General features: G+C 53.4%; 2 protein-coding genes across 2 annotated transcripts in view; one reads left to right on the forward strand and one right to left on the reverse strand.

Moving 5' to 3' along the window:
- The first annotated feature begins 2,050 nt into the window (after window positions 1–2,050).
- On the forward strand, window positions 2,051–4,683 carry LTO1 (LTO1 maturation factor of ABCE1). The gene is made up of 5 exons (XM_043972004.1): window positions 2,051–2,262; window positions 2,676–2,781; window positions 3,167–3,237; window positions 4,179–4,296; window positions 4,499–4,683. The coding sequence occupies exons 1-5, from the start codon at window positions 2,213–2,215 to the stop codon at window positions 4,565–4,567; spliced, it is 414 nt and encodes a 137-aa protein (XP_043827939.1). The 5' UTR covers window positions 2,051–2,212; the 3' UTR covers window positions 4,568–4,683.
- A 16,567-nt stretch (window positions 4,684–21,250) lies between these two features.
- The window catches only part of CCND1 (cyclin D1), an 11,824-nt gene continuing 7,064 nt past the window's right edge, over window positions 21,251–26,010 (reverse strand). Inside the window, exons 4-5 of the mRNA XM_043971258.1 lie at window positions 24,190–24,338; window positions 21,251–21,750 (exon numbers count right to left, since the gene is read on the reverse strand). Coding sequence (XP_043827193.1) covers window positions 21,595–21,750; window positions 24,190–24,338 — 305 coding nt within the window. The 3' untranslated portion in view covers window positions 21,251–21,594. The remainder of the gene's footprint in view (window positions 21,751–24,189; window positions 24,339–26,010) is intronic.

The following is a 26,010-nucleotide window of genomic DNA, read 5'->3' on the forward strand; positions in this document are numbered from 1 at the left end:
ACCCACTCAAAAAAACCCCAACCCAACAATAGTAACTGGGGAAAAATTTGAAAGAAGGAGAGGCAAGAGCAAGGTAAGATGAAGATGATGAAGAAGAAGATGATAATACTTTACTGGGTTACTATGAAGAAAATTCTTTGTCAGGTATAAGGTAGCTATTATTGTTGTTGCAATAATCAATCTCATGGGTTTATTGTAAGGAAATCTCTCTCTAAAATACTATATAAATGTAGTTTACTATAAAAAAAATGATGAGCAGGATGCTATCAGAAAAACCTGGAAAGATTTACATGATTGGGGCAGCTAGGTGGCACAGTGGATAGAGCACCGGCCCTGGAGTCAGGAGTACCTGAGTTCAAATCCGGACTCAGACACTTAACAGTTACTAGCTGTGTGACCCTGGGCAAGTCACTTAACCCCACTTAAAAAAAAAAAAAGATTTACATGAGCTGATGCAAAGTGAAATGCACTGCATACAAAATAACAGCAATACTGTAAGATGATCTGCTGTGAATAACTTGGTTATTTTCAGCAATGCAAGACAACTCTGAAGGACTTATGAAAAATGCAATCCATCTCCAGAGAAAGAACTGATGGTATCTGAATACAGATGGAAGTATATTCTGTCGTTGTTAGTTCCTTTTTCTAAAGTTTTTTGTCTGCTATGTTTTGCACAATTGCACATGTATAACATATTGAATGGCTTGAGTTCTTAAGCGAGGATAGGGTGGAAGGAAGAGAATTTGGAACACAGTTTTAAAAATCAATGTTACAATTTGTTTTGACATGTAAGGTGGGGGCAAATTCTAAATGAATGAATGAATGAATGGATAAATAAGTTAATTAATTTTTTTTAATTTTTAAAAAGAGGTAATGGGGCTAGGCTAGGGAGCCCTGGATCCTCGCCTGGTTTGTTTGTTTGTTTGTTAAAAGAGGATTTTATCTCCAGTGTGAACAGAATTCTCTTCCGTGAATGCCGCATGTTGTTTTATCCACTTCGGAACCTTCCGCCGGAGGGCCCACGAGCTCTGCGGGGCTGCCCGCCCGAGGGGTCCAGGACCCCCAGAACTGAGCCCCGTCTTAAAGCCCAGGATCTTTTCGGCTGGCAGGTGAGTTCATTGGGATACAATGACAAGCCCGTGTAAAATCTCCACGGGCCTCGAGGGCCCCCCAGTGGCCCACGCGTGAAACGGCAAGTGGGTCAAGAGCGCAAGATCCAGCAGAGACCCCGAGATCGGTTCCGACAGCCTCATTTTACTGCCGGGAAGAAGAGATGGAGCCGAACTCGAGGGTCAGAGCAGGGGTCTGTACTCGGGGACCCCCACTTCAAAGCCAGCGCCGCCCGTTATCCTGCCCTGGCAGGGAGGAGGGGTGTGTGTGTGTGTGTGTGTGTGTGTGTGACCTCACCCGCTCCGGACCTCGGTTTTCCCATCTGTGAAATGGGGGAGGGGATGGGACGGGATAATCCCTAGGGTTCCCCACCCCCTTCTGGGGCCGCTGGATCTAGTCCATCCTTTCGTGTTCTGTTTTGTTTTGTTTTGTTGCGGGGCAATGAGGGTTACGTGACTTGCCCAGGATCACACAGCTAGTAAGTGTCAAGTGTCTGAGGTCGCATTTGAACTCAGGTCCTCCTGAATCCTGGGCTGGTGCTCGTCCTCCTGTTTTGTAAGTGGGGAATCAGGCAGGAGACGCGGCAGCAGCCGTGGCTTGGCTTCCTCTTTTCCGCCTCCAACCTCCCCGCCTCCGCTCCTCAAGTTTAAGACAAAGTCGTGCGCGCTCGCTGGGGGGCTTTACTTTCGCGCCACGCCCTCCCCCCCCCCCCCTTCCACAGGTACGGATTTAGTGCCGCGAATTTACGCAGCCAGGAGAGGGATTCCTCCTCTTACATCACCCCCCCCCATGTACAGTGGTTGCGGCCGGGCAGGCCTCGCTCTAAGACCCCCTTGGAAGGTTCCATTGCAGGAAAGGGGAGTTGGGGGGGGGAGCGCGAGCGCGCGCGCGCGAGAGCAAGCGAGAGAGAGAGAGAGAGAGAGAGAGAGAGAGAGAGAGAGAGAGAGAGAGAGAGAAAGCGCGCCCCTGGCTACTGAGCATGCGCCGCGGGCTCCGGCCCTCCGGCTCGCCGTAGTTACTGTCCCAGAGGCCTGTGCGCGGCCGACGCGGCCTGAGGGGGGGGGAACCGGCAATCACTAGTGGGTCAGAACCGAGCGGAGCCATGGAGGGGCCTCCGGACCTGTTTGACACCATCGTGATGGCGGAGGAGAGGTGGGTACGCGTCCGGACCCTGTGGGGGAGGGGGGGAAGCCGTGCCTCAGTTTATCCCCCTGCTCCTTGACCTCCGGGGGGGGTTGTCTCAGCATCCCTCAGTCCTGGAGCTGGAGGGACCCGAGCGAACCCCGAGGCCTGTTTACAGCTGAGGAAACTGAGGCCTGGAGCGGGGGGGGGGACGGGGACGGGGAGGAGACACCAAGTGGAGATGGGGGGGTCCGAGGACCCCGTGTTTACCCTCAGGCCCCCGGGGCCCCTCCCACCAGGATGGGGGGGTGGTTGGGGGCAGGCCGGCCCCCCCATGCTGTCCCCCATCTCCGGGATGTCACGGGTGAGGACGGGAGGTGCCCGAAGAAGGGCGGGGGGGGGGGGCGGCCTCCCCTGAGGCCGGCCCTGTCCCCCTGGCCCAGGTATCGAGGCGAGGGCTTTCGGGACGGCTTCGCCGAGGGCAGCTGCCTGGGGCTGGCGGAGGGAAGGTGCTGCGGAGCCTCGCGGGGCGCCTGCGTGGGCTCCGAGGTGAGCCTGGGGACCCCGGGGGTGGGGGGCGGGGCGGAGCTGGGGGCGGGGCGGAGCTGTGAGGGGAGGGGCGGTGCTGAGGGCGGAGCCGGGGCGGGGCAGGGCGGAGCTGTTAGGGGAGGGGCGGAGCTGAGGGCGGAGCTGGGGGCGAGGCGGAGCTGTGAGGGGAGGGGCGGTGCTGAGGGCGGAGCCGGGGCGGGGCAGGGCGGAGCTGTGAGGGGAGGGGCGGTGCTGAGGGCGGAGCCGGGGCGGGGCAGGGCGGAGCTGCGGGGGGGAGGGGGCCGCCCTGCAGACTGGCCGTAGGCTTAGCCCCGGATCCGAGGCCTCTCTCCCCCCCACCCCCCCACCCCGGGCCCACGCCCCACGCCGGTTCTCCCCCCGCCAGATCGGCTGCTACCGAGGCTTCGCCCTGACATGGCAGCGGCTGCTCCCGGAGCCGGCGACCGAGAGGGACAGGTGGGGGGGGACCGGGCCTCATTCCCCTCTGTCGCTGACTCCCGGGTCCCAACTGGGGGGCGCCCCGACTTCTCCCCTTCCTGCCCTTTGGGGGGTTCCTGCCGCAGGGTTCGGTTTCTGCGCTCGCCTGTGACGAAACCCCGGGCCCAAACACGCGGGATGTCCTGGGAAGAACACGGGAGCAGGAGAGCCGAGGCCGCCGTGGGCCCCGTGGGCCCCGTGGGCCGCCAGGCCGTGGAGCTGGTGCAGGATCGCGAGGGTCCTGCCCCGACGGCCGGGGACGCTGTGGGAGGCGGGGCTCGCGGGGTGGATCACCCGCGACAAGGGGAGAACCATGGCCCTGGGCCCTGTTTGCCTCCCGTGGGAGGCTCGGCCTGGCCCCCGGCCCCTGGTGTCCGCGGTAGTTCTTCCCTTTTCCCGAGGAACGTTGCGGCGTTTGGAGAAGCGACTTTCCTGACTGTCTCCGGCGTTGGGATTCATCGTCGTCGGGAGGAGGCCGGTCCTTCTCCCCTGGACCGATCCCACAGTCACGTAGAGGCTTGGTGATCTCTGGGCCTCTCCCCAAGGAGGCCAGACCCTGCCCCGTGGGGAGCGGCTGGTTCTCCGGGGACCGCTCCATAATCCCAAGGACTCCTGGTCTAGGGGCTGCCTCCTGCCTGGCCCAGGACAGAAGCCATAGGATCCGTTCAAAGACCCTTCTGCCGCTGCGTTCTGAGGCCTCCCATGGTCCTGGGAGATCAATCAAAGCCAGGAAAGCGGGAGGCTGAACCTTGGCCAGTGTGACCATGGATGGCCAGAGATGGGGCCTGCCCCACCCTCCAGCCTAGTCACCTGCTCTGGGGAGGGGGAGCTTGGGGGTGGGGGGGGCCCTTCAAGTAACTGCTGTGGATGTGACAGATGTGGGTGGAAGGCCCTAATGCCCTTATTCACCTACTTTGTAGTAAGAAGAGGAAGATGCTGGACTCCCTCCTAGGAATGATGCAGAAATTCCCGTATGCTGACCCCACTTATGCCCAGCTTCATGAAGATTTGGACAAAATCAGAGGGAAGTTTAAACAGGTCCGTTCTGTCAGAATCCAGGTGTGACTTTGTAGCAAACAGCTGGGGAGGGATGGACATGCAGGCTCCCTGCAGGGGGCCACTGCCTCATGGGGGGGGGGGCTTCTGCCAGGGGACAAGTGGGAGAGGTTGTTTAACCCTCCGTAACAGGGCAGAGGGACAGAGGAAAATGCCCCATTTGCCTTTGTGTTTGGTGTTCCAGGTTTGCTCTTTGCTAAGTGTTCAGCCCGACTTCAGAGTCAGCCCTGGAGGCTCCACACTTTCATTTTGAGCAGGATGGGAGGACAGAAGTGTTCAAAGAACAGCTGTCTGTATGTTACCTGTTTAAAAATGAGATTAAAGGCCAGACAATGACTGGGTGCTCATTGTCCTGAAGTGCTCTGAAAAGGCCTCCCTTCGGGTTTTCTGCCGCCGCTGGCCCAGCGTTTGTCAGGGATGTGTTTGCACCTTGGCCTGCATGGAAACCAGGGCTGAGCTTATTGGAGAAGTCTCGGCTTCTGCCATCCTCTGCAAGGGGAGAAATGGGGGGACCACCCATACAGTGATGGTTGCCCCATACCCTCCTCCCCCAGACTTGACTTCCAGAGAAACAGTAAAAGGATCTGAGAAGAAAGATGGAAATAAGCTGAGAATCTCCATCATTGTCACAGCACAGAACAGGGGATTCTGCTCCTTCCCTCTGGATCATGACAGGAACCTTCTCCCTTTGCCAGCGTGGCAGCTTCATATTGGCCGCTGAAAGGAAAATCACCCGGTGCAGGTCATCCTGGGAAATTCCCTGTATCCAGTCCTTGTTTTCCCTTAAATTAAACTAGTCACTCCTTTGATGAGGGTCAAAGATGAGAAAACGTCGATCAAAAGTGGGCCTATGAGGGGGCAGCTAGGGGGCGCAGTGGATGGAGCACCGACCCTGGAGTCAGGAGGACCTGAGTTCAAATCCGGACTCAGACACTTAACACTTACTAGCTGTGTGACCCTGGGCAAGTCATTTAACCCCAATTGCCTCACCAAAAAAAAAAAAAAAAAGTGGGCCTGTGAAATGTGTGTATGATTCTCTGGGTTCAGCCCCTTGTGGTGGTGATCTGGGCACTGGTGACTTTGGACACGACCCTCCCCTTCTCAGAGCCTCCATTTTCTATAGAATAGAGAGGTGCACCAGGTTCTCTCCCAGGCCTCCTTCAGTCCCAGCAGGCTTTGCTTCTCTGATTAGTGGGACTCGAGTTTCTTGAGTGAGTTGTGTGGCTCCTCTTGCCCCGGGAGGGCGTCTTTCTTGCCAGTGTTGTATCCACCCACTGAGGTCACTGGCCACCTGTCGAGTGGTATCACTAGCCTCTTCCCTCTCATTTGGCTCAAATGGACACCATGCCTGCACAGGATGAAGGGGTTTTGTTTTCTGGTGCATGGGGTTGATCTCATTAAACCTCTTATACATACTGTATGGGCCTCACCTCTTCTCACCTCGACTCCTGATCATCCATGCCCCGCTCCCCAGGCTTTCCTCCACCCTGATCCCCAGGGACTGCTGTGGTCAGTCACTCAGTCAGTTCAACACTGTGGTGAATTGCTCTTGTGATGCTGACATTCAAGGCCCTCTATCATCTGGTGCCTACCTCCCTATGCAGACTAGCTTTGGTCACTTGTTCTCCACTTCAGGCAGACTGTACCAACTTTGGGTTTCTCATTGAATTTGGCATAGAAGGCTCCAGGCCCTGCTCCATTCAACATTGCTTACAGCCCTGGGGGTGGTAGGCAAGCCCTTGCCGCTCAGCCCCCCTTATGCTGGAAGAGTTTGTCTGCTTGTGTCCCGATCCCTCCCCATTAGACTGCAGGCCCCTTGAGGTCAGGGCCTGGGCCGAAGGTGTCTGTGTCCTAGGCCTGGCAAAGTACTTGACATGGTCCCCACAGCTAAGAATCCCAAGCGTGTGCGTTAGCAGACATTGTAGCACAGCAGCAGCCGTTGCTGACGCCTTCATTGTTAACACCTCTTGCTTCAGAAAAAATGCCCTTTTTTCCAAGTCAAAGATAAATGAATTTTTACCTACAGGATTGGTTTTCGTTGTTTTTTTTTAAATGCATTTTTTATTTGTTTCTAATAGAAAATAGCTGAGGCTTGCTGGCCAATCAAACCCATAACAGTGGCTGCTGTTTGGGGAGCTCTGCTGTAGTAGTAGACCGTGGCATAGCTGGAGAGTGAGCAGTGGAGTCCGGACGGGAGTGACCTGGGTTCAAGGCCCATTTATGGCTCAGGCTCGGTGCACTGACCACAGAGATTTCCTCCTCCAGAGTTCCCCTGTACTAGAGAGATCACAGGCCCCAGGCCTTATGAATTCTTAGATGCTGAATATGAAAACACGGCCTTTTGGAGCAGGGGTCACCGAGAGTGACTCCTCTCGCACATTCTGCCCAAAGCAGAAGTCCTTCCTGACAAATAGCCTGACTGAAAGTGGAATGTTCTTACCTCAGAGGCCCTGGGTATGTGTGTGTGTGTGAGTGGATGGGAGGGGGCCAATCCCATCTAGGTGCGGGGTGGACTCTAAGCCTCTGAGGTCCCTGCTGTTTCTGGGTCCATGACTTAAAAAAGTGTCTTCCCACCCAGCAAGGAAGAAATCACAGAAAGAACATTAAAGCTGGGAGCCCTAGGCATGGCCAAGATTCCTTCTGGGCCTCTGAGGCACAGGTCAGGTCAGAATTCAGCCTGGCTCGGAGGCTTCCCCCAATCACCCAGGTTGCCGTTTCCTAGAGAAGCCTGTGCTAACGCCCCACTTTTTCATCCCCATCTGCTCAGGCCACACTAACATGTAATGTCCTGAGGCCCCCTGTTCCTGAAGGCAGGCTCTGAAACAAAGAGAACCCTTCAGAATTTGGGCAAGGGGATTTGGAAGGAGAGTCTTATGCGCGAGAGATTTGCCTGTCACTGCTTTGATGGCTCCAGCAATAACATTGCTGAATTGGGGTTAGATTCCCTTCTGTGCCTGTCTGTCTATTTGACTGGGATTTAAGTGGTGGCAAAACAGTAGGAGGGGTGATGTCAAGACATCAGGCCCAGCCCATTCAAGAGAGAGTAGAAAGGGGGCAGCTAGGTGGCACAGTGGATAAAGCAGTGGCCCTGGATTCAGGAGGACCTGAGTTCAAATCCGGCCTCAGATACTTGACACTTACTAGCTGTGTGACCCTGGGCAAGTCACTTAAACCTCATTGCCCCGCCCCCTCCCCAAAAAATAAAAAATCAAAAGAGAGAGTAGGAAGGAAGATGAAGAGGACGGAACCCTGAGCAGGTGGGTCGCAGGGGCTGGCTGAAGGACACTAGGAAGCGGGTCAGGTCAGTTTTCAGTAGAACTTCCAGATTAGGGGTGTTGGTGTTTTTCCTTTCCCAGGATAACTTGGGGTGCCTGGGGCTCTCCACATCAATGTTAGAGCTTGGGAAAGTGTGAGCTCCCCCCAAAAATGTCTGGCAACTTTGAGCCCTGGAGAAAACCATGAGCCGCTTTCCCTGCACTGGGTCCCCTTGGAATCCAGCTCCCGCAGCCTTTGGAAGAAGAGCCAGCTTGTTAGGGAATTGTTTGGGGGTGCCTGTAAGGTGCCTTCACAACCTTATTCAGCTCCACAGGCTCCTGAGTGTAAAGGATTTTATCTTGTCCTGATTCCGCAGCATGGCTGGGAGGGAGACTCCTGGAATTTTGGTCTGTGGCTAAGGGCCCCAATCAGCTGTTTTTAGCCTAAATCTGAGCCCTGCCTGTAGCAGGGGATTCAACCTGGGAATGGGCAACCGGCATCGACAGTCCCACCTATGGCAGACTGGGCAGACAGAGAAGGGAAGGCCTGGGGTGCGGAGCCATGGCCACGATCTGCTTCAGTCTCCTGGGACCACGGGGTGGGTGCCTCCTAGTGGGTGTCTCATGGAAATGGCAACTCTTAAGAATGAACCTGCATTCCGACGGAGGCTGGTTCGATCAGTGATCGTGTCAAAAACACTGTGTCCCAAGACTTTGACATCTGTCTTCTAGAAAGGTATTTTTAAAAATATTTTATGCCACGGACCCCTTTGGCAACAGTGAACCATGTTTTTAAATGCATATAGTATTCATGGTATTTCAAAGGAGGCCAATGATATTGGTTTCAAGTGTAAAAATCATCACACAAACAAGAGTTTGACCAAGAGCCCATGGTCTGCAGCAGCCAGAGCATACAGTCACCTGCATGGAATCACATTTGCTCTCCTAGAGGAGACTTGAATTAGCCAGAGTCACAGGCTTTGCATTTTCCAAAGTGAGCCTAAGGAGAAGGCGTGAGAAGCTTTCCAAGGCTTTGTCTGGCCTGGGTCACGGAATGAAGCCTCGCTTATTCCAACTGTTAAAATTCTGTCAAGAAGGAAGATTTATGGGGGCAACTAGGTGGTGCAGTGGATTAAGCACCGGCCCTGGATTCAGGAGAACCTGAGTTCAAATCTGGCCTCATACACTTGACACTTACTAGCTGTGTGACCCTGGGCAAGTCACTTAACCCCCATTGCCCCGCAAAAAACAAAAACAAAAACAAAAAACAAAACAAAAAAAAGAAGGAAGATTTATTAGCCTCATTTATTTCTATGCCTGGTGAGGACAGGAGAATAATAGTAATAGCATTTATGTATTGCTTTAAAGTGTACAAAACACTTTATAAGTATCTGATCTTCACAATAACCTTGGGAGGAGGGGCCAATATCATCCCCATTTTGGAGATCAGGAAGCTAGAAGGGTCTGAGACAGGATTTGAACTCAAGTCTTGCTGTTCCAGGTCCAGTGCTCTACCCACTGAACCACCCAACTGCTCTCATTGAACTGCCCAAAGGTTTGGGAAGCATGGTGGGATGGCAGAGGCTCAGCATTCGGAGATGTATTGAGCCCTGGAGGTCACCTTTGGGTGATGCAAAAGCCAAATGAGGCCCAGCCCAGTCCAGCCGAAAGGACAACACAGAGACACGTCCATACACACACCCATGTATACACATGCATGTATAGACACCTAACAATTCAGGGCTTTTTGTGGTCAGTGGCATAGGGATCAGGGGTCAGGGGCAGGACAGGATGTTTGGGCCAGGAACGAGGCTCCTCATGGGTGCCACTGGCAGGGGCTGGGGTCAGGGAAGCGAGGGCCAAGCTGAATCTGGGTTTCAGGGAAATGGATCCAGCAGTTAGCTTTGACAATGCAGACACTGGCTCAGAGGCCTTGGGTGAGGAGTAATGTGGGCAGTGGGTAGGAGGAGATAGATGGGGAAAGAAAGAACCAGAAGGACTTGGTCACAGCCTGGTCATGTGAGACAGGGATCAGACATGGTGACTGCGCCCATGACGGCATCCTGAACAGGACTGTCCTATGAAACCGACACCACCCATAGCTTTTCAGTGAGGGTATCTTGGGCCCACGAGATTTGTTCTTCTCCAGCCAAGGCTGTGGTTTCTTTTGGTGAAGCCTGTTAATGCATGCCAAATTACCAGAGAAGTATGTTAGCAATAAATGTGATTGCATGGAAATCTTCCAAAGCACCGGAGAAGGGGGGGAAATGTGCTTTTAATGGGACGTGAGCTAAGCCCCCCAAAGAGACTATGTTGACTTAACCCATCAGGGAGTTTGAAACTTTAGCTGCGTACAGTCTGACGTCGTGTCAGTGCCTTTTGTTCTGTGGCCTCCACAATTAAATACGGGCCTTACCAAATGTGGAATGCCACTTCCCAAGCATGCGGCTGTTGAGAAATTTTGAAATAATATCAACTTTCACCATTTTTTTCTACACTATCACATGTCAGTATATATATGTCCGTAAAAAGCTAAGCCATTTTCTGTGGCTCTGCAGCGGGATAATTCCATTGGTCCTCCCTACCCCAAGAACATGAAATGGAACACTGCGCCACTGGTCTGTTTTCTTTCTAGAAGATGCCTTAACATGAAGTTTTTGGATTGTTTCTCCAGGTGGTTGGAAGAGAAGGGAGATGTGTGTTTGTCCAGGTCGATGTAACTAATGGGCAGGAGGAAAGCATAACTCGCTTTGTCTAGATGCTTGCTTCTCTCCATGGACAGCAAATCTCTCCCTACAATGCCGCATTACTAGTTTGGAAGAACAGAGAACCTTTCACATAAATGCGGCTTTCTCTCCATTAGACTGGGAGCTCCGTGCGGCCTGGGCCAGCTGCCTCCTTTCCTTGCATCCCTGGCTCTCAGCCAAGTGCCTGGCACAGCACACAGTAGGTGCTCAGAAAACGCTTGTTGTCCTGACTCCCTATTGAAAAGAAGACTGTCTAAAGCAGACAGAACCACACTTTATTTGTTGACACGAAGTCAAGCTACTCTTTTTAAAATTCCCTAACTTGCTCCGTACAGATAGGACCCCAGATGTCCCCGGGTGGGATGCCAGCTTCAATTGTCTGGCCCAGCCCAAGAGAATGGGGGCTGACCCTCTTCCCTTTGTCCATGTTATACGATGCAAACTAAACATGTTTGTTTTACATCTTAGCTCACAGGAGCCCCCCAATGTCCCTGTGAGGTTGGAACTCCAGGAGACCCAGGTTCAAATCCAGCCTCAGACACTTACTAGCTGCGTGTGACCCTAGACAAGTCACTTCACCTTGCCTTAGTTTCCTCATCTGTAAAATGGGGATCCTGACAGCGCCTCCCTCCCAGGGTTATTGTGAGGGTCAGATGAAACAACCCAAAGCCCTTAGCACACCTTCAGGAGCTATAGCTACACTGTTGTTATTGCCAGGGTCACAGGTTTGCTAATTGTGCTCCCTCACTATGGCCACTGGGATTCCTGGATGGTAACAGTCTTCCTGAGTTTTCCCAGCGACAGCTGAGGGTAACTGACTGTGATCTTGCCCAAGGAGAGTGTCCTTTCATTTGGCGTCAGCACAGGTTAGCTCAGCAGCTTGGGGGCCACTAGCAGTCAGCTTCAGGCTTAGGCTGGTCTGTGCTTCAGAATGAATATAATAATCTGTGCAAGACCACTGTCCCAAATGCGATGGAAACCAAGGAAACTCGTTACTGGCCTACCTATAGCCCTTCCAATGCCCAGTTACCTTTAACACCCACCTAAGTTCGGTGGATATCATTACAGCAATTTTACCTGTGGGCAAACAGCCTCACAGCTTGCAGAGGGCTGACCCTGGACTTGGCACCAGGCCTGTGCTGACTCCAAGGCCAGAGCGCTAGCCAATGACTCAAAGAAGTGCCTCAGCAAAGCAATCCCACCTTGGCATAACAGGCAGTTTGTCTGAAATTTTCAGAACTTGTAATCAAAAGAAAGAAAATGAGATAGTCAAAGTTCAGAATAAAAGAGATAAAAGAGAATCTCACTTATAGAATAACTGACAGTTTTATAGCACTTACTATATATATATATATATATATATATATATATATATATACATACATACACACACACACACACCAGGCCTTGTGCTAAGCATTTTACAATTATTATCTCATTTTACCCTCACAACCCTATTCTTGATCCCCATTTTATAGATGAGGAAATTGAGGCGACCAGAGACCACCACTGTATACCAGAGAGAAGTTCAGGAAAAGTCTTATCTCTTGCTTACAGAGAAAGGAGAAAATGTTGAGTGCTAGAACTCCCCCAAAAGTATTATTGAGAAAGAGGTGCCAGAGCCCCAAACCAAAACCTGGCAGTAATAACATGCCAAAAAGAAAAGAAAAGAAGAGACTTTCCCTGACTTGTTAATGCTCCAATGGCTGCCTGGGGACCAGGAGGGTCTGTGTGGGGCCTGTGGGTAGCATCACGTGGTGGATGTTTGGAACATGAGTGATGGAGGCTGAGGGTTGGGAGCCACATGCGAGGAGATCCAGATTGACCCCCTTCTACAAACATCCACACTCTGGATCCATGGGGTCTAGTTCCCTGGTCAGGAGATGCCCTCATTAGCCCTCTCTTTCCAGAGCTGTTCCAGGCTTTGGGGTGGGTTTGTGGGGAGTGTGGGATGGCTGGGCTGCCAAATGGGTAGAATCTGTTAATGGTCCGTGGCAGATCTTCACTGGCCGGAGATATGGAGAGGTCCTTGTGTGGGCAAAGGGTAGCCCGGATGGCCAGCTCAGAGCCACCCATAACCCCCTCAGTGGGGACTTCTGCTCCACTGAAAACGTCCATTGACTGAAAACATGGGCAGCCACTGCCTGAAATGACTTCAACGATTGAAGACGACTTTCACCTCCATCTGAATGTTGGGAATATCAATGGACAGAAGGCAGCTTATGTTGGGCTCAGCCAGAATTTACTGAAGTCAAACCTCTGGCGGACTCAGGGCAGCCAGTACAAGGAGTCCTGTGTGACGGGAAGTGCTAGGAAGGCTTGGCAGGCGTCTACGCCGTCAGTGTGCCCCTCAGCCGGAGGGAGGAAGGCCACTTGGATGGCCGGGGACAAAGAGGAGGGCTGTGCCGGTGGCTGTGGACAACGCTTTCATGTGGGTCCTCTCAGGGAGGCTGTTATCATCTCTGAGAGGTGAGGAGAATGGGCTCATAAAGGTGCAGTGACTGGCCTGGGGTCTGGGCACACAGCTGGTGCTGCCCCACGGGCTTCTGCTCCACTGCGCAGTGTCTGTGACTAGAAGGGTGCTTTTCATCTACTCTGAGGCAGTGCGGTTCAGGGGGCCTGGACGTCAGCCTCTCAGGGGTTGCTTCCTTCCTTCCCAAACGACGGCTTCCAAACTCTCCAATAATAAATCAAGTGTTGGAGTGTCCGAGGGGAGCAGCAATCTTGCATTTGGGAAAGCGTGAGTCACAGAACCAAGATCATTTATCACAACAAGTAGGACAAGTCGTGGATCCCTCTGCAAAGAGCCAGAGGCATGTGGGCTGTGGCGAGGTCTGAAGGTTGTGCCCGCTCTTCTCTGGCACTGATCACCAGAACGTCAGCCCTTACTGCCCCGAGCCTCTGCTCATCACAGTGTGGTCCTCCAGCCCCAGAGATCAGCACCCTGGCCTTAAGTAAATACCATGTGAACAAGCTCCCTCCTTGGGCCTCTGCATGGTCTTCCTCCAGTCACTGCCTGCTGTGCCCGGGGTCCTACCCCAGCCCAGATCACTGTGGGTTGTCTAAAGGCAGCACATTATAATGGGACAGTGCTGAGGATCCAGAGGAGATGTGCCAGAGCCCCCGCCCCTCCCCCCAGGTGGGAGCCCTGGAGCTGGGTGGGGGGGCCCCAAGACAGTGAACGCCAGCCTGGAGCCCCTGTGAGCTTTACCTCAGCTCTTGTGGACGTGCTTCCAGAAGATTCCTAGAAGGGGAAGGAAGGTGGGGCCTGGGGGGGAGGGAGCCACCTGAGTAGAGCCGTGTCAGGAGAGCAGCGAGCCTCAGAGATGGGGCCCCTGCCCAGGTGGGACCCGGTTCCCAATGCCAGGAAGGAAGCTGGGGAGCCCACCTGGGCCCACTTCGGCCTTGTTTCCTCGGCCCGATTGGCCCTCTCTCTCACGAGGCTTCCTGTGTGCACCTGGCTTTTCACTTAGACAAACAAACAATCACTGACTTGCCATTACTGTGCTTTACAAATGAATGTTATTTGTAGTAATCATCTTGGCCCCTTGACAGCAAACTCTTTAGAAAGGGATAGTGGGCCCATCTTCCCAAACCATGACCGGGAGCTCCTTGTTGGTACCAACACCAGGAAGGGTGAGTCTCATTTTCATAGTGATGTTGACAGAGCACATGGCTCCAGCACCCCTGAGAGGTCTCACTGCAGTCTCAGCTCCATCCTCCAGATGAGGGAATGGAGGCTCGGGGACTTCGTTACATAATAACATCCAACATTCATGTAGCTCTTTAAGTGAGTGAGTCCCGAGGCAGTGAGGGTTCCTGTGCACACACTCTCTACCTCTGCATCCCTGGCCAAACTGGGACAGTAAGGAGCTGACAGGTGCTGAGCTGGGCTGGGGGAGGCTGGGCCAGCCTCTTCGGGCCTCACGAGCACCAGGCACCCTTGGCTTTCTCCTCTCTGTCCCATGAGATAAAAGGGTTTCCTTTCTAGAATAGAGAAGGACTTGGTCTCCTCTCTAAGTGCCCCAGCCCCCGCCCTGGGCCGGGCCTCCCAAATGGGACCCTGCCTCAGCCTGGGCCTGTCCTCGATTTGTCCTTGAGGTTCTTGTCGGGAAATGAGCCGCCTTGCCATGATCCAGTGTTTGCCCAGCTCTCGGTGAGGGGACTGTGGGAACGGATTAGAGCGTCATGGCTTTGTTTTCCCCCCTGTATAAACTACGGATCAAAGACATTCCTGGGATGACAAAATGCTGCATTCTGTGTGACCCAGGCCTGACCAGCCTGCAGCGGCAGGAGCTTAAAACACACCCTGATATTGTTCTCCCACTGAGTGACATGCACATGAATACACACACAGGCGTGCACACATGCGCACACACATGTACCTGTACACACATGGACTGCACACAAGGCATGCATCGCTCTGAATATGCACATGCATGCACACACATGCATAGGCACAATGCGCATGCAAGCACAAACAGGCATGCGTTCAGGCACATGTGCTTGCACTCACAGACTTGTGCACACAGTGTGCACATGTATACACACACACACCCCTCTCTCCAAACTTCAGTACCTGAGAGGCTGCCCCCATTTCCATGGGTTTGTGCAGAGATGGCTGGGGATGGTGTGGATGGGTCAGGACTCACACGTGACTGAGGCTCGGCCTTGCTCCATGGGGACGTGGCCTTTGTCCCTCCCACCCACGGCTGAGTTATGTGTGTGCAGGTGAGCAGTGCCGGCTGTGGGGTCCAATCCCTGCTCTGCCACCAATGACCACTGAGGCCCCTCACCCGCAGTCAGTATCTGGGGACTGCCAAGGCCCCTCCCAGCCTTTGCTGGAGGGGTGTTCCCATTGCTTCTCCTCATCCCGAATCTTAAAGCCCCACCCGGCTCCCCACGTCTCTGGTCCCATCTCCCCCCACTCTATCAAACAATGGTTCAGTCTGCCAGCTGCCCCTCGTGGGCCGTGGCCCATCTCCCACGTGTAGATCTCTACCTAGGGGGCTGTTTCCCCTTCCCTCCTCCCTCCTCTCTGCCTCTCTTGCTTCCTTCAAAGCCCGGCCCAGCCCGGCCCCCTTGTCCCTGAAGCCCTTCCTGCCCTCCCCACCTCCCCCCAGTTCCAGGCCCTTTCCTCTCTGCAAATGACGGCATGTTTGCTTCCTTGTGGCTCATCCTGTCTTCCCAGGCCCACCTCTGTCCATCATTGGAGACGCCGCATGCCTGTCAGACATGCACCATGCCCTGGCTCCCCAGTGTGCCTCCTTAATGCTTTGATTGGAGGCAGCAAAAGCAGCTGGGAGATCATTTTGTCTAGCCTCCCCACTTTACAGGTGAGAAAACAGAGGCCAGAGGCAGGATTTGAACCCAGCTCCTCCAGCACTGATGCTTCTCCAGGGCACTGTGCTGCCTTCTCTGCAGTCCTGACTTTTCATCTCTGGGCACATGGCTGTGCACCTCATTCTCAGAGGTGAGTTGGAGACAGCATCTCATTGGGTGATGCTTAGCTCCCTGGCATCAAGATATGGCGAGGCTTCCCGGGCCCAGGAACAATCCCTCTAGTCCCAGGTGCCAGGCCTATCAGAGAGGAAGGAAGCAACAAAGCGCAGCCCATGGGAAACCTGTCACCTTATTTTGGTGCTGAGGGTGGGAGGGGCTCACGGAACTCTGCATGCAATAGCACATGTGTAGACAAGGGGACCATTAGGCTGTGCTGCTGAGAACATGGACGAGGCTGGTATCTCCTTGTGTCACAGGCTGCTGGTTACAGAGGAGGACGGGACTCCCTGGCCATGCTTGTGGGCCCCATCCACAGCCCCAAGGATGTTGGGGGGCTGTGACCCTTTCTCTGGGCCCCAGTCCTCACAGTCAACAAAAACGATTGAACAGATGTCTGCAAAGTGAGAGGGTAGGGCTCAGTGAGCTGTCTCCACTGTGAATCTAATCTGGGGGGAGGGGAGGGAGAGGAGCCCTTAGAGCCTGAGTCCAACCCCCTCATTGTACAGGTGTGTGTGTGTGTGTGGGGGGGCTCAGAGCCTTGTCCAGGGCCCTCCCAGAGCTGGGCTGAGGGCCTCCTTGAAATCCTGAGAAAAGAAGGAAAGGTTTGGAAGGAAAGCATTGCTCTCCAGAAGTAGGGGCCCAGGAGAGGTGAGAAAGCAAGAAAGGGGGTCCGGGGGCATCCAGGTGGTGCAGTGGATAGAGCACCGGCCCTGAATTCAGGAGGGCCTGAGTTCAAATCCGGCCTCAGACACTTAACAATCACAAGCTGTGTGACCCTGGGCAAGTCACTTAACCCCAATTGCCTCACCAAAAAAAAAGAAAGAAAGGGGGTCCTGTGCTTTGGGGAGCAAATGTTTGCTTGCTCCTGGGGGGGTGGCACTCTCTGGCCTTGGCTAGAGAAGGATCTTTTCTATTTGTGCAGAGGTCTCATCAGTGCCCCTTGAACTCTGCTATGTCTGAGTTCACCATATCCTCGCAGCCTTCTTGGCAGACAGGCAAGTCATACAGAGCTAAGGGTCTCCTTTGTTCTGATGAAGAAACAAAGACTTGGAGATGGGGCACAAGGTGCCTATATCCAGTAAGGGAGCGGATGGCAAAGCTGGGTCCCTGGCTGGGCTCTCTCGGCTCCGTTAGTCCAGTGGACTGTGTGGATTGGCATTCAGGCCACAGGAACCAAGAAGCATTTATTAAGCACCTACTATGTACCAGGCACTGGAAATAGGAGAAAAGATGAGTCTCTGTTCTCCAAGAGCATACAATCCAACAGGAGAGATGACAGGCAGATGAGTAACTAGTAGGCTTCCGCCAGTCAAGGACGACCATGGATCAGTGCCTTGAAGAGGCAGAGAGTACACCAAGCTATATACAGGATAAACTAGATACTCACTGAAGGGGAGACCCTAGAATTAAGGGAGCCTGGGAAGGTCTTCTTGCAGAAGGTGGGATTTTAGATGCATCCTGGAAGGAAGCCAGAGGAGCCGGGAGGTGGAAAATGAGGAGGGATGGCTCTCTTGGTGTGGGAAACAGCCCGTGCAAATGGCCAGAGTCCGGAGATGGGGCATCCTGTGCAGGTAGTTGCTAGGGGGCCAGCATGGCTAGGTTAAAGAGAGCTGAGTTTGGATTCATTGGGCAGCCAAGAGAGAATCCATAAGGCACACGCAGCAGCTGAAAGAACAGCTGCATCCCAGTGAGGCTTATGCTTGGAAAGAGTCTCTGAAGAGGGTTTGGCAGAAACAGGCAGACTTAGGTGAACAACATTTACAAACCCTCGACTGACCACGATGGACTCTGCCCTGGATTTCTCAGGGGCTGCCTGGTCCAAAACCAAGCCTGAAACTCCATCTACCCATCCACATCCTCAGCATCTCCCCAACAGTGGCCGTCTTTGTCTTCCCGATGTACACCCCAGGTGCTCAATAGATGCTTGATTAAGCTGACGGCCCAAGGACCACATTCTATGGAGACATGAGACCTGGGGAGATCTTTGTACTCCCAAGGACTCTGTTCTGGACTCCTCTACTGCCCCCAAATCTTGCCACACCTGAAATGAGCTTGTGTTCCCCGAGAAGGTGAAAAATGATGGGTCTCAGCCCATGACCCATTGGGAGGCTTCAGGGGCTAGTTGCTTATTTCCCTGCTAAACTGATGTTCCAAAGCCATTGTCATGGGGGAGCCCCTGAAGGAAGGACTTGCGGACCTCCTTCCTCACTGCCCATCTTTTTCATCCCTTGAGACAGGCAGGGAGGAAAATGAAACTTGGTGGTCCTCGTCCTTCCTTCTCTATGAGAAGAAAGCTGGAGCAAAGCCGACTTCTTAACCCGGAAGCAGCTTCTGAACCAATCAGCAACAACAACAGCACAGTCACTGGGTTTTACAAAGTTTATTTCTAGAATTTAAATTTTTTAAAAACTTTTTTCTTTTTTTTTTCCTTTTTTGCTGGAAACTTGTCTGTTACAGGTCTGTTGGTGAAAATGTGCATTTCAGACCAGGGATGCCAATAAGTACAATATAAAAACGTACACATCTGACTTGCCTGCTTCCTATAAGATTGTTATAAATCTGTAAATAATGGGACATATAAAGCCCCTCTGTGGACACACGAATCCGCAATCAGCCTTTGGCCTCTTAGTACGTACAATATTGAAAGAAACTTACCGGATACACCAGCACTGAGCTTAGCACAGAGCCCCCAGACCCCAAATCCCTCCCTCCCTCCCTTTGCCCCTCCCTCCCTCCCCACCCGCGACACAGAGATGCCACACGAACAGAGAAGTGTTTCTGAGGTAAAGCATAAGTGTTCCCCAAATGTGGCCAGGGTGGATGGACGAGGTCCCAGCCCTCCACACACCACGAGGGATCTTCACTGTGTCTCTCCTCAAAATAAATGAATTCTAATTCCGTTTTGGTTTTAGCAGCATACAAACAGCTAGATTATTCTTCAGCATACAACTCTGTTAGCTGGCTTAATGGTAAAACCTACAGGCTTCTCTTAAATTAGCATTATGCTATAATTAACAACAACAAAAACCTAGTATATAATAAACAGATTAAACACACCAAATATGTAGCGTTTCAGAAGACATCCTATGCCAAGGGCGAGTCCCCCCCGACAGACAGTCCTAAGAATTAATGCACCTTCCATTGAGCAATGTGGCTAATAACGTAGCTTACAGTCTACTATGATAATGAACCCCAGGTCAGACGAAGAATCCATTGTTCTCCATGCACAACAAAGAAGGAAACCCTTGGGACTCAGTCTCTGGGGCTCTTTGTTTCTGGCTGTATCTTCACTTGACTTTCGAAACTCTGCTTGCCCGACCCCATTCAGGAGAGCGCGCCATGAGTGGTTGGCTGGTTGGCTGGTGGGTTGGTTGGCTGGCTGGTGGGTGGGTGGGTTGGTTGGCTGGTGGGTGGGTTTGCAGGAGGAGGGGAGGCTAGGAGTCCAGGACCTGAAAACCCCTGGTTCTAACACGGTTAACTGAAGGCATGAGGTATTGTGAAAGAGGAACCTTTTTTGGGATAGAGCAGTAATCACATTAAGTAAAAAAAAAAAAATTGATCACATAAAAAAATCTACAAAAAAAATTGTCAATAATATAATTTTCTATGAGAAAATTAAAAACTTATGACATGGCAGTTACTGACATTGTGTAAAAAAAAAAAAAAACTGATCCACAATATATAGCAGCAAATCGACAGGACAAAGATACAGAGAAGCAATGCTGGCTGTCTTTTGTTTTTCCTTTTCCAAACCATGCTGGGAATTCATCCATAGCAGCTCAATAAAAACGGAGTATCCCCACTCCTCTTCCGTTACTTTTACAATCAGCCCCTTTAACGAACCGCAGCTTCCCCCATGCATCCATCCATCCATCCATCTGTCCGTCCATCCATCCATCCATCTGTCCATCCAATTCCCCACCACTTCATCTTCCTCCTCCAAGGTCATCTTCATCTCCTTCCACCCTCCCTCCATCCACCCCCTCCCTTCATCTACTTACTTCCTAAATAATAACACAACATGCGTCGCCCAGATGTGCAAATTTTCGGTCACTACATGAGGGAAGAAAGACGAGGACACCGGTCCCCCTCCCCCCAGTTTCTCTGTGAGCACTCCAGTCCATCTCTCAATGGCCAGACAGAGGGCTGGGGGACAGAAAACCCCTCTTCCCAAGAGCCGCGTCCACGCGTGGTTTGGCTTTGTTTCTGATAACCTTACTCAAAAGGACCGGTCTTTGACAAGCTGCGTTGAAACTGCTACCGCGGGTAAGCACAAGGTATTGTGGGGATTTTTTTGTGTTTTTTTTTTTTAAACCAAGGGGAGATTGCATCGTTTTACAAATCATACTGGCCTTCTGAATTTTCTCTGCAATAAATATGCTTTATAGCCTTAACTATAAATTATATATTTTAGCCTTTAAAAACCTTCTGTTGTAAAACAGGTTAGAGATTATTCTTAAAACTACATGGTCTAAGGTGAACCTTTAAGGCCCCTAATTTACAAACACCAGTTGGCACTAAAGATGTGATGAGCCATGGGAAGGGCTGGGCTCCATCCTGGCAATTTGTGAACCAGTTTCCTCTCTTGCCTGAAACCCAACCTTCTCAAACCACCATGGCTGGACCCCAGCGTCCAGCCAACGTGCTAACTTGGCAGTCCACCTCTGAGCCCACGTCCACTTCCAAACCATTCCATTTTAGAAGTTCCCCCCACCCCACCCCCCATGCAACACACCAATGTGGCTTCCTCTCTCTCCCTCACAGACTGAAAGTGCTTTGGAATGGAATGGTTTTGAGCACAATGCGGGTTCCCCCGGACGGATGGACAGAAGAGGAGGTGGCGGCGGAAGGGGTTGGGTGACAAGGAGGAACATGAGAAGCACCCAGCCTTCCACACGCCCATCAGCGAGCGCTAAAAAAATAAGATTACAAAAATAGAATATATTATGTCACTACTTTGTCTTTTCTAGAATACAAGTCGTGGATGGGGGTGGGGGGGGGGTGTATGTGTGCGTGCGCGCATGTGAGAACTCCGGAATCAAGCCTTCCTGCCCAAACAAGACTAGCCTGAAATGAAATGCTCTGTGATGCTGAACCACTGGTGGGGCCAAGAGGAGAAACACCTAAGGAGCTAAGCCGTTCAGACAGGCTGTAAAGTGACTACATGCATTAGCTAGCGGGGGCCAGAGGTGCCAGGGCTGCGGGCGGGCCGCGACGCCCCTTCCCAGAGCCCGAGAAGCTCTATGTCTACGAAAAGAAGAAAAACACTAACCCTCTTCTACTGACAAACGGCTGCGTTTGCTTTTTCTGCTTCGTTCTGTGGTTTCTGCACTTGGGGCCTGTTTTGTTTTGTTTTTTTGGTTTTTCACCATGTAAGGATCCTCTTCCTCCTCCTGTCAACGCCTATCTTCACAACATACAGTCATAAACAAGTTAATATAAAAACTAGTTGATTATTAGAGTTTAAAAGCATCTATGCGCGGCGCGAAGCCCCTTCCCCGAGGCCGCACCACTCCTTTCTTCCCTCTTTGTTTTTCTGAGACCGTTTTTGGGATGGTTTCTGCGAGTTGTGGATGGAGGGGAAGAGAGCGAGAGAGAGGACAGTATCGGGGAGAATGGGGGGCCCGTTTCTGTAGAACAGTGTCCAGGAGAAGGTTAACGTTGGGGAGTCGGGGTGGGGGGTGGGTTCTGACACGGCGGCGCCTCGGCCGCCTCCTTCCCCAGGTGCCCTCTGTTTGCCTCCAGACTCAGCGACCCCCCAGCAGACGGCCGGCCCCTCAAATGTTCACGTCTCGCACGTCAGTGGGCGTGTAGGACAGATCTCCCTCCTCCTCCATGTTCTTGGGGACCGAGGATGAGCTGTGCTGCTGGGCCTGGCGAAGGCTAGACTCTAGGAGAGCCTCGATCTGCTCCTGGCAGGCTCGCAAGCAGTCCTGCAGGGGAGGGGGAGAGAGAAAAGGTCGGCCTCGAGAACCCGGCTCCCCGTCCATTCCTCTGTCCCCGTCCCCCGTCTGCCCTGCCAGCTGGCGTCGGGGCTCCCCAAAACCGTGGCCTGAGAACGGGTCCACCGCTTCTGGAGAGGACCAGCTGGCCTGTTGGCCCTGATGCCGCCCCTCCCTCAAAAGTGACGGAGGTTGCCCTGCCAAATGCCTGAGGCTTTTGGAATGGAGAGATGCCTCATCATGGAAACAGCATCTCAAAGTCTCTGGGCAGATGGCACTGCTTAAGCGCCTACTGTATGCTGGGCTTTGCGAGAGTCACGACAGTCAAGGAGAGCTGCCTCACACACACACACACACACACACACACACACACACACACACACACACACACACACACACACACACACGGCAAGCATTAAATGAACTGAGCCTCCCGACAAGGGAAGGGCTACAGCCACTAATATCACCTCAGCCTCAGGCGGATTCAAACCCAGTTCTCTCCCACACTCTCTTTATGTCACTGCTTGGCCTCTGGTGCTTCAGTGGGGAACCCCCAGCAAAGAGCAGACTGCCCGGCACACAGTAGGTACTTAACCAGCATCTACTGATCGATCTCACTGGAGGTGGACACAGGCACTGCCTTCCGACTTGACAGGTGAGGAAACTGAGGCTCACCTGCCCTTGGTGGTCGCCCAGCTGGCAGCTGTGGAGGCAGCCCAAGCCTAGGCACCACCCCCTGGCTCAGATCCTGCCCCAACATGGGCTCCCACCTTGTCTGACCAGGGTCTTCTGAGGCTCCCTCTCACTTCAACCTCAGATACACACCCCCTCTTGTGGTGAACTCAGCCTGCTGCCAACACGCTGAGGCTGCGCGTGGCTGCTCCGCAAGAGAGACCTGCCCCCTCTCACAGTCCTTGTGGTGTGCCCTGCCTCCACTCAAGTCACCGGCGCCCTCCAGGCGGGCACCCAGGGTCGGGAGCTCCAGCAAACAATTGCCAGGAGCCCTTCTGGCAGAGGGGAGAGGGGTCGAGTGCCACCCCCAGCTGCTACTCACCCCCAATGACCCTACCTCTGACCTCTCTGGGCTCCAGACACACTGGAAAGGAGAGGGTCACCCAGACCAGCTCAGCCCAGACTGGCCCTAGACCGCCACCTCTGTCTTCCTGTTTGCCTGCCCACCCGCCTGGGTGTCTGTCTTCTGACTGATGCTCCTGGCTCTGATGACCCACCCTGGGATGGGGACCCCCTTCTATCGCAAGTCAGTGGAAAGACGGGCCTTCACCAGGTACCAGGTAGGCAGAACTCACCAGGCCCTCCTAGGCCTGTAAAATGAAAGGCATCCTCTAACCCTGCAGACTACCAGCACCGCCCCCCCCTCAGCTCCACACAGCCCACACGCCAAGCACGGGCACTACAGCGGACGGGTCATCACTAGCCCCAGACAGCTGGGAAGAAGCCTCGGTCTCACTGCAGGCAGCCTGTATGTGGGTAAAGTGCTTTGTAAACCCCAGAGAACTGGAATAAGGGCCTATGTTCCTGGGATTGGGGGGGTCATGGTGGCACAGCATCGCCCCCTCATTGGGTGGTAGGAGGATGTCAGCCATTGTCACCCATGTCCCAACAGCTATTCTTGTGATTCTTGTTACTCTTGGGGTTTCCTCTGGGCTATGAGGGCCCTGGCACCCAAATGAATTCAGATCCTTGGTGGAAGCAGATTCCTATGGAGAAGGGATGTCCGGGAATTAACCCCCTGCCTATACAGAGAAGGAAACTGAGTCCCAGCCCGGGGTGGGGGATCTGCCCTCTGACTCCCTGTCCCGCACTCCTGAGTCAAAACCCAATGGACCCTGAACAGTCTTACAGCATCCAGTGCCCCTGCTCCCCACCCCCAGCCCCAGGCAGACGGCTGCCTCTCGGTGTTTCGGCCATGCCCTGGTCTTGTCACAGGAAGTCCCTGGGAACGCTCACTGAGGGTGGCAGAGGCCGCTGGCTTCCTCAGAAGGCAAAGTGAAGGTGCCCCGAAAAGGGATGACCTTTCACTCTCACAGGGCTGGGACCTGTGGCCTCAGAGGGAGGTAGAGCTATGCCTTGGTTTCTAATTCTGCCTCTGCCTTCATTACGCTTGCCCTCTGAGGCCTTGGTCAGTACACCAGGGCCATGTTGAGGGGCAGAGCATGTCCTCAGCGGTGCCTGGCACACAGTCAGTGCTTAATAAGTGCCTTTCCCCAGGATCCCCCTTGCCTGGGCCTCTGTTTTCTCCCATTTGACTGTGTGGTCCTTCCAGCTCTCCCCAGACACAATCTCGTCTCTGTGACCCTGGCCAGATCCCTCTGCCCTCTCTGTGCCTATTAACCCCACACCCGAAAAATGAGAATTTCCCCCCCCCCCAGCCCGAGTCCAGCCGGGTTGTGGTGATGACGCACGACTTACTGGGTCACACTTAATAACTTGAGACAGGAATCTGGTGAGGCGCTGATAGGTGAGGAAGGAGTTGGTGCTTCCCAAGTGCAGGCCCTGGACAGCGGCCACCACACTCCCCGCAGCAATCATGGAAGGCGGGTTGGAAATGAATTTCACATCTGGCAAACAAACAGGAAGGAGATTTTTAGGGGGCGTCAACTGAGCTTCAAAGAATCAGTCTGAGAAGAACATTGGGTCACCCCCAAACTATCCCCGACCCTGACTCTTGACAAAGGGTCCTTCCACCCTGGATGGAAAACCCATGGGAGGGTCTGAGAAGAAGCCAGCCAGCCCACAGACACTACAGGCTCTGAGACTGACAATGCCTTTTGTCAAGACTGTCCCAGTTGGGGGGGGTGGTCAGTCAGCTAAGGCTCCCCCCAGAACCCGTTCAGTCCCCTCCTAGAGGGATGAACTCTGAGGTGGGCTGAGATCCGGCCCTTTCTATTATTCCTATCCTTGACAAGCAAAGTTCACTGAAGGGGATGGGACAGATGCAGTGACAAATTTGGAAACACAGAAATGTCCCCCACCCCCAAAAAAACTGGGGGGGGGAACCCTCCCAGCAAAAGCTCCTCTCCAGCCAGCCCCAACCGTAAGGGACGAGACAATGCAAATTGAAATGAAGGTTTCATCTTCAAAATTCTTTGTCTCCATCTCACCTCCCGTCCCTGTCCTTGGCTGCCATCCACTCTGGCAACAGAATCAGTACAATATGATGGGGGTCCTGGAGTGGGTAGACAGGGCTCCCTGCTGACAGGGGCCCCGTCTTCCTGCAGCCTACACCGCTGTAGGTCTGACCAAGCTCTCTCTGTATCCCGGGGGTGGGGGTGGGGCTCACACAGCACTGTATCTTTGTGGAAGGGTCAGATGTCCATCCTTGGAATGGGCTGGATCCCCCTCCCCCTTCCTCACAGGAGGGGCCCTTGGACCAAGAAAAAGCAGCCCTCTAGCTTGTCTCTGGTGGAAGGGACCCCCAAGTCAGAGGCAAAGCCACAGAAACAGCTGAGATCATTCCCCAATCAGGCCCGCCAACAAACTCATTAATAATAACATCTGCCACTCAGAGCAAAAAAAGGGGTGCTTGAGTTTATACAATGAAATTCTGAAACAGGTCTGGGTACGGTTCATCATTTCAGGTTATCAGGCCGGCCAGACACTAGCAGGGAGGAGTCCTCCCTCAGGAGTGGGGCCCAAGGGAGGGGAGGGTTCCCAGGGCTGAGCTGAGACACCAGCCCCACCCCCATGAGCTCAGCATCTCCAAGATTCACTAATGAAGGCAGGGAGAGACCGTAGCAGGTTCCTGGCCTGCCCTCCTCCTTTTTACAGATGAGGAAACTGAGACCCACAGGGCCAATGACCTGCCCAAGGTCACTCCGACTGAGGAAGGGACAGGGGGACCACAGGCTAGTCCCCCCACCCAGGGCAGGTGTGAACCTGGCCATGACCACTGCACGCAGAGAAGGATCACTATCGTTCTAGCTTCCCACAGGGACCCATGGTTTGCCTCCTGGGCACTCCCCAATTTGGGCAGCTCCTCTCCCAACTCATAGCACCTTCCCTGCCACCCCACTGCCTTTTTTACATAAGGGGGGCTATCTCCAGGATTTTAGCATCCAGGCCCTTCCCTAGGCCCAGTGAGTGTTCAGATGAGGTACCCGATCAATACTGATTTATCAACTAAAAGACTGGGTCGTTGGGGCAGCAGACATCACTTCATCTCTGTTCCCTTATCTGCCAGAGGACGGGGCTGGTGTCTGAAGCCCCTCCCAGCTCTAGGTCTGGGGTCCC

The sequence above is a fragment of the Dromiciops gliroides genome, chromosome 6 (assembly GCF_019393635.1).
Source record: "Dromiciops gliroides isolate mDroGli1 chromosome 6, mDroGli1.pri, whole genome shotgun sequence".
Classification (NCBI taxonomy): domain Eukaryota; kingdom Metazoa; phylum Chordata; class Mammalia; order Microbiotheria; family Microbiotheriidae; genus Dromiciops; species Dromiciops gliroides.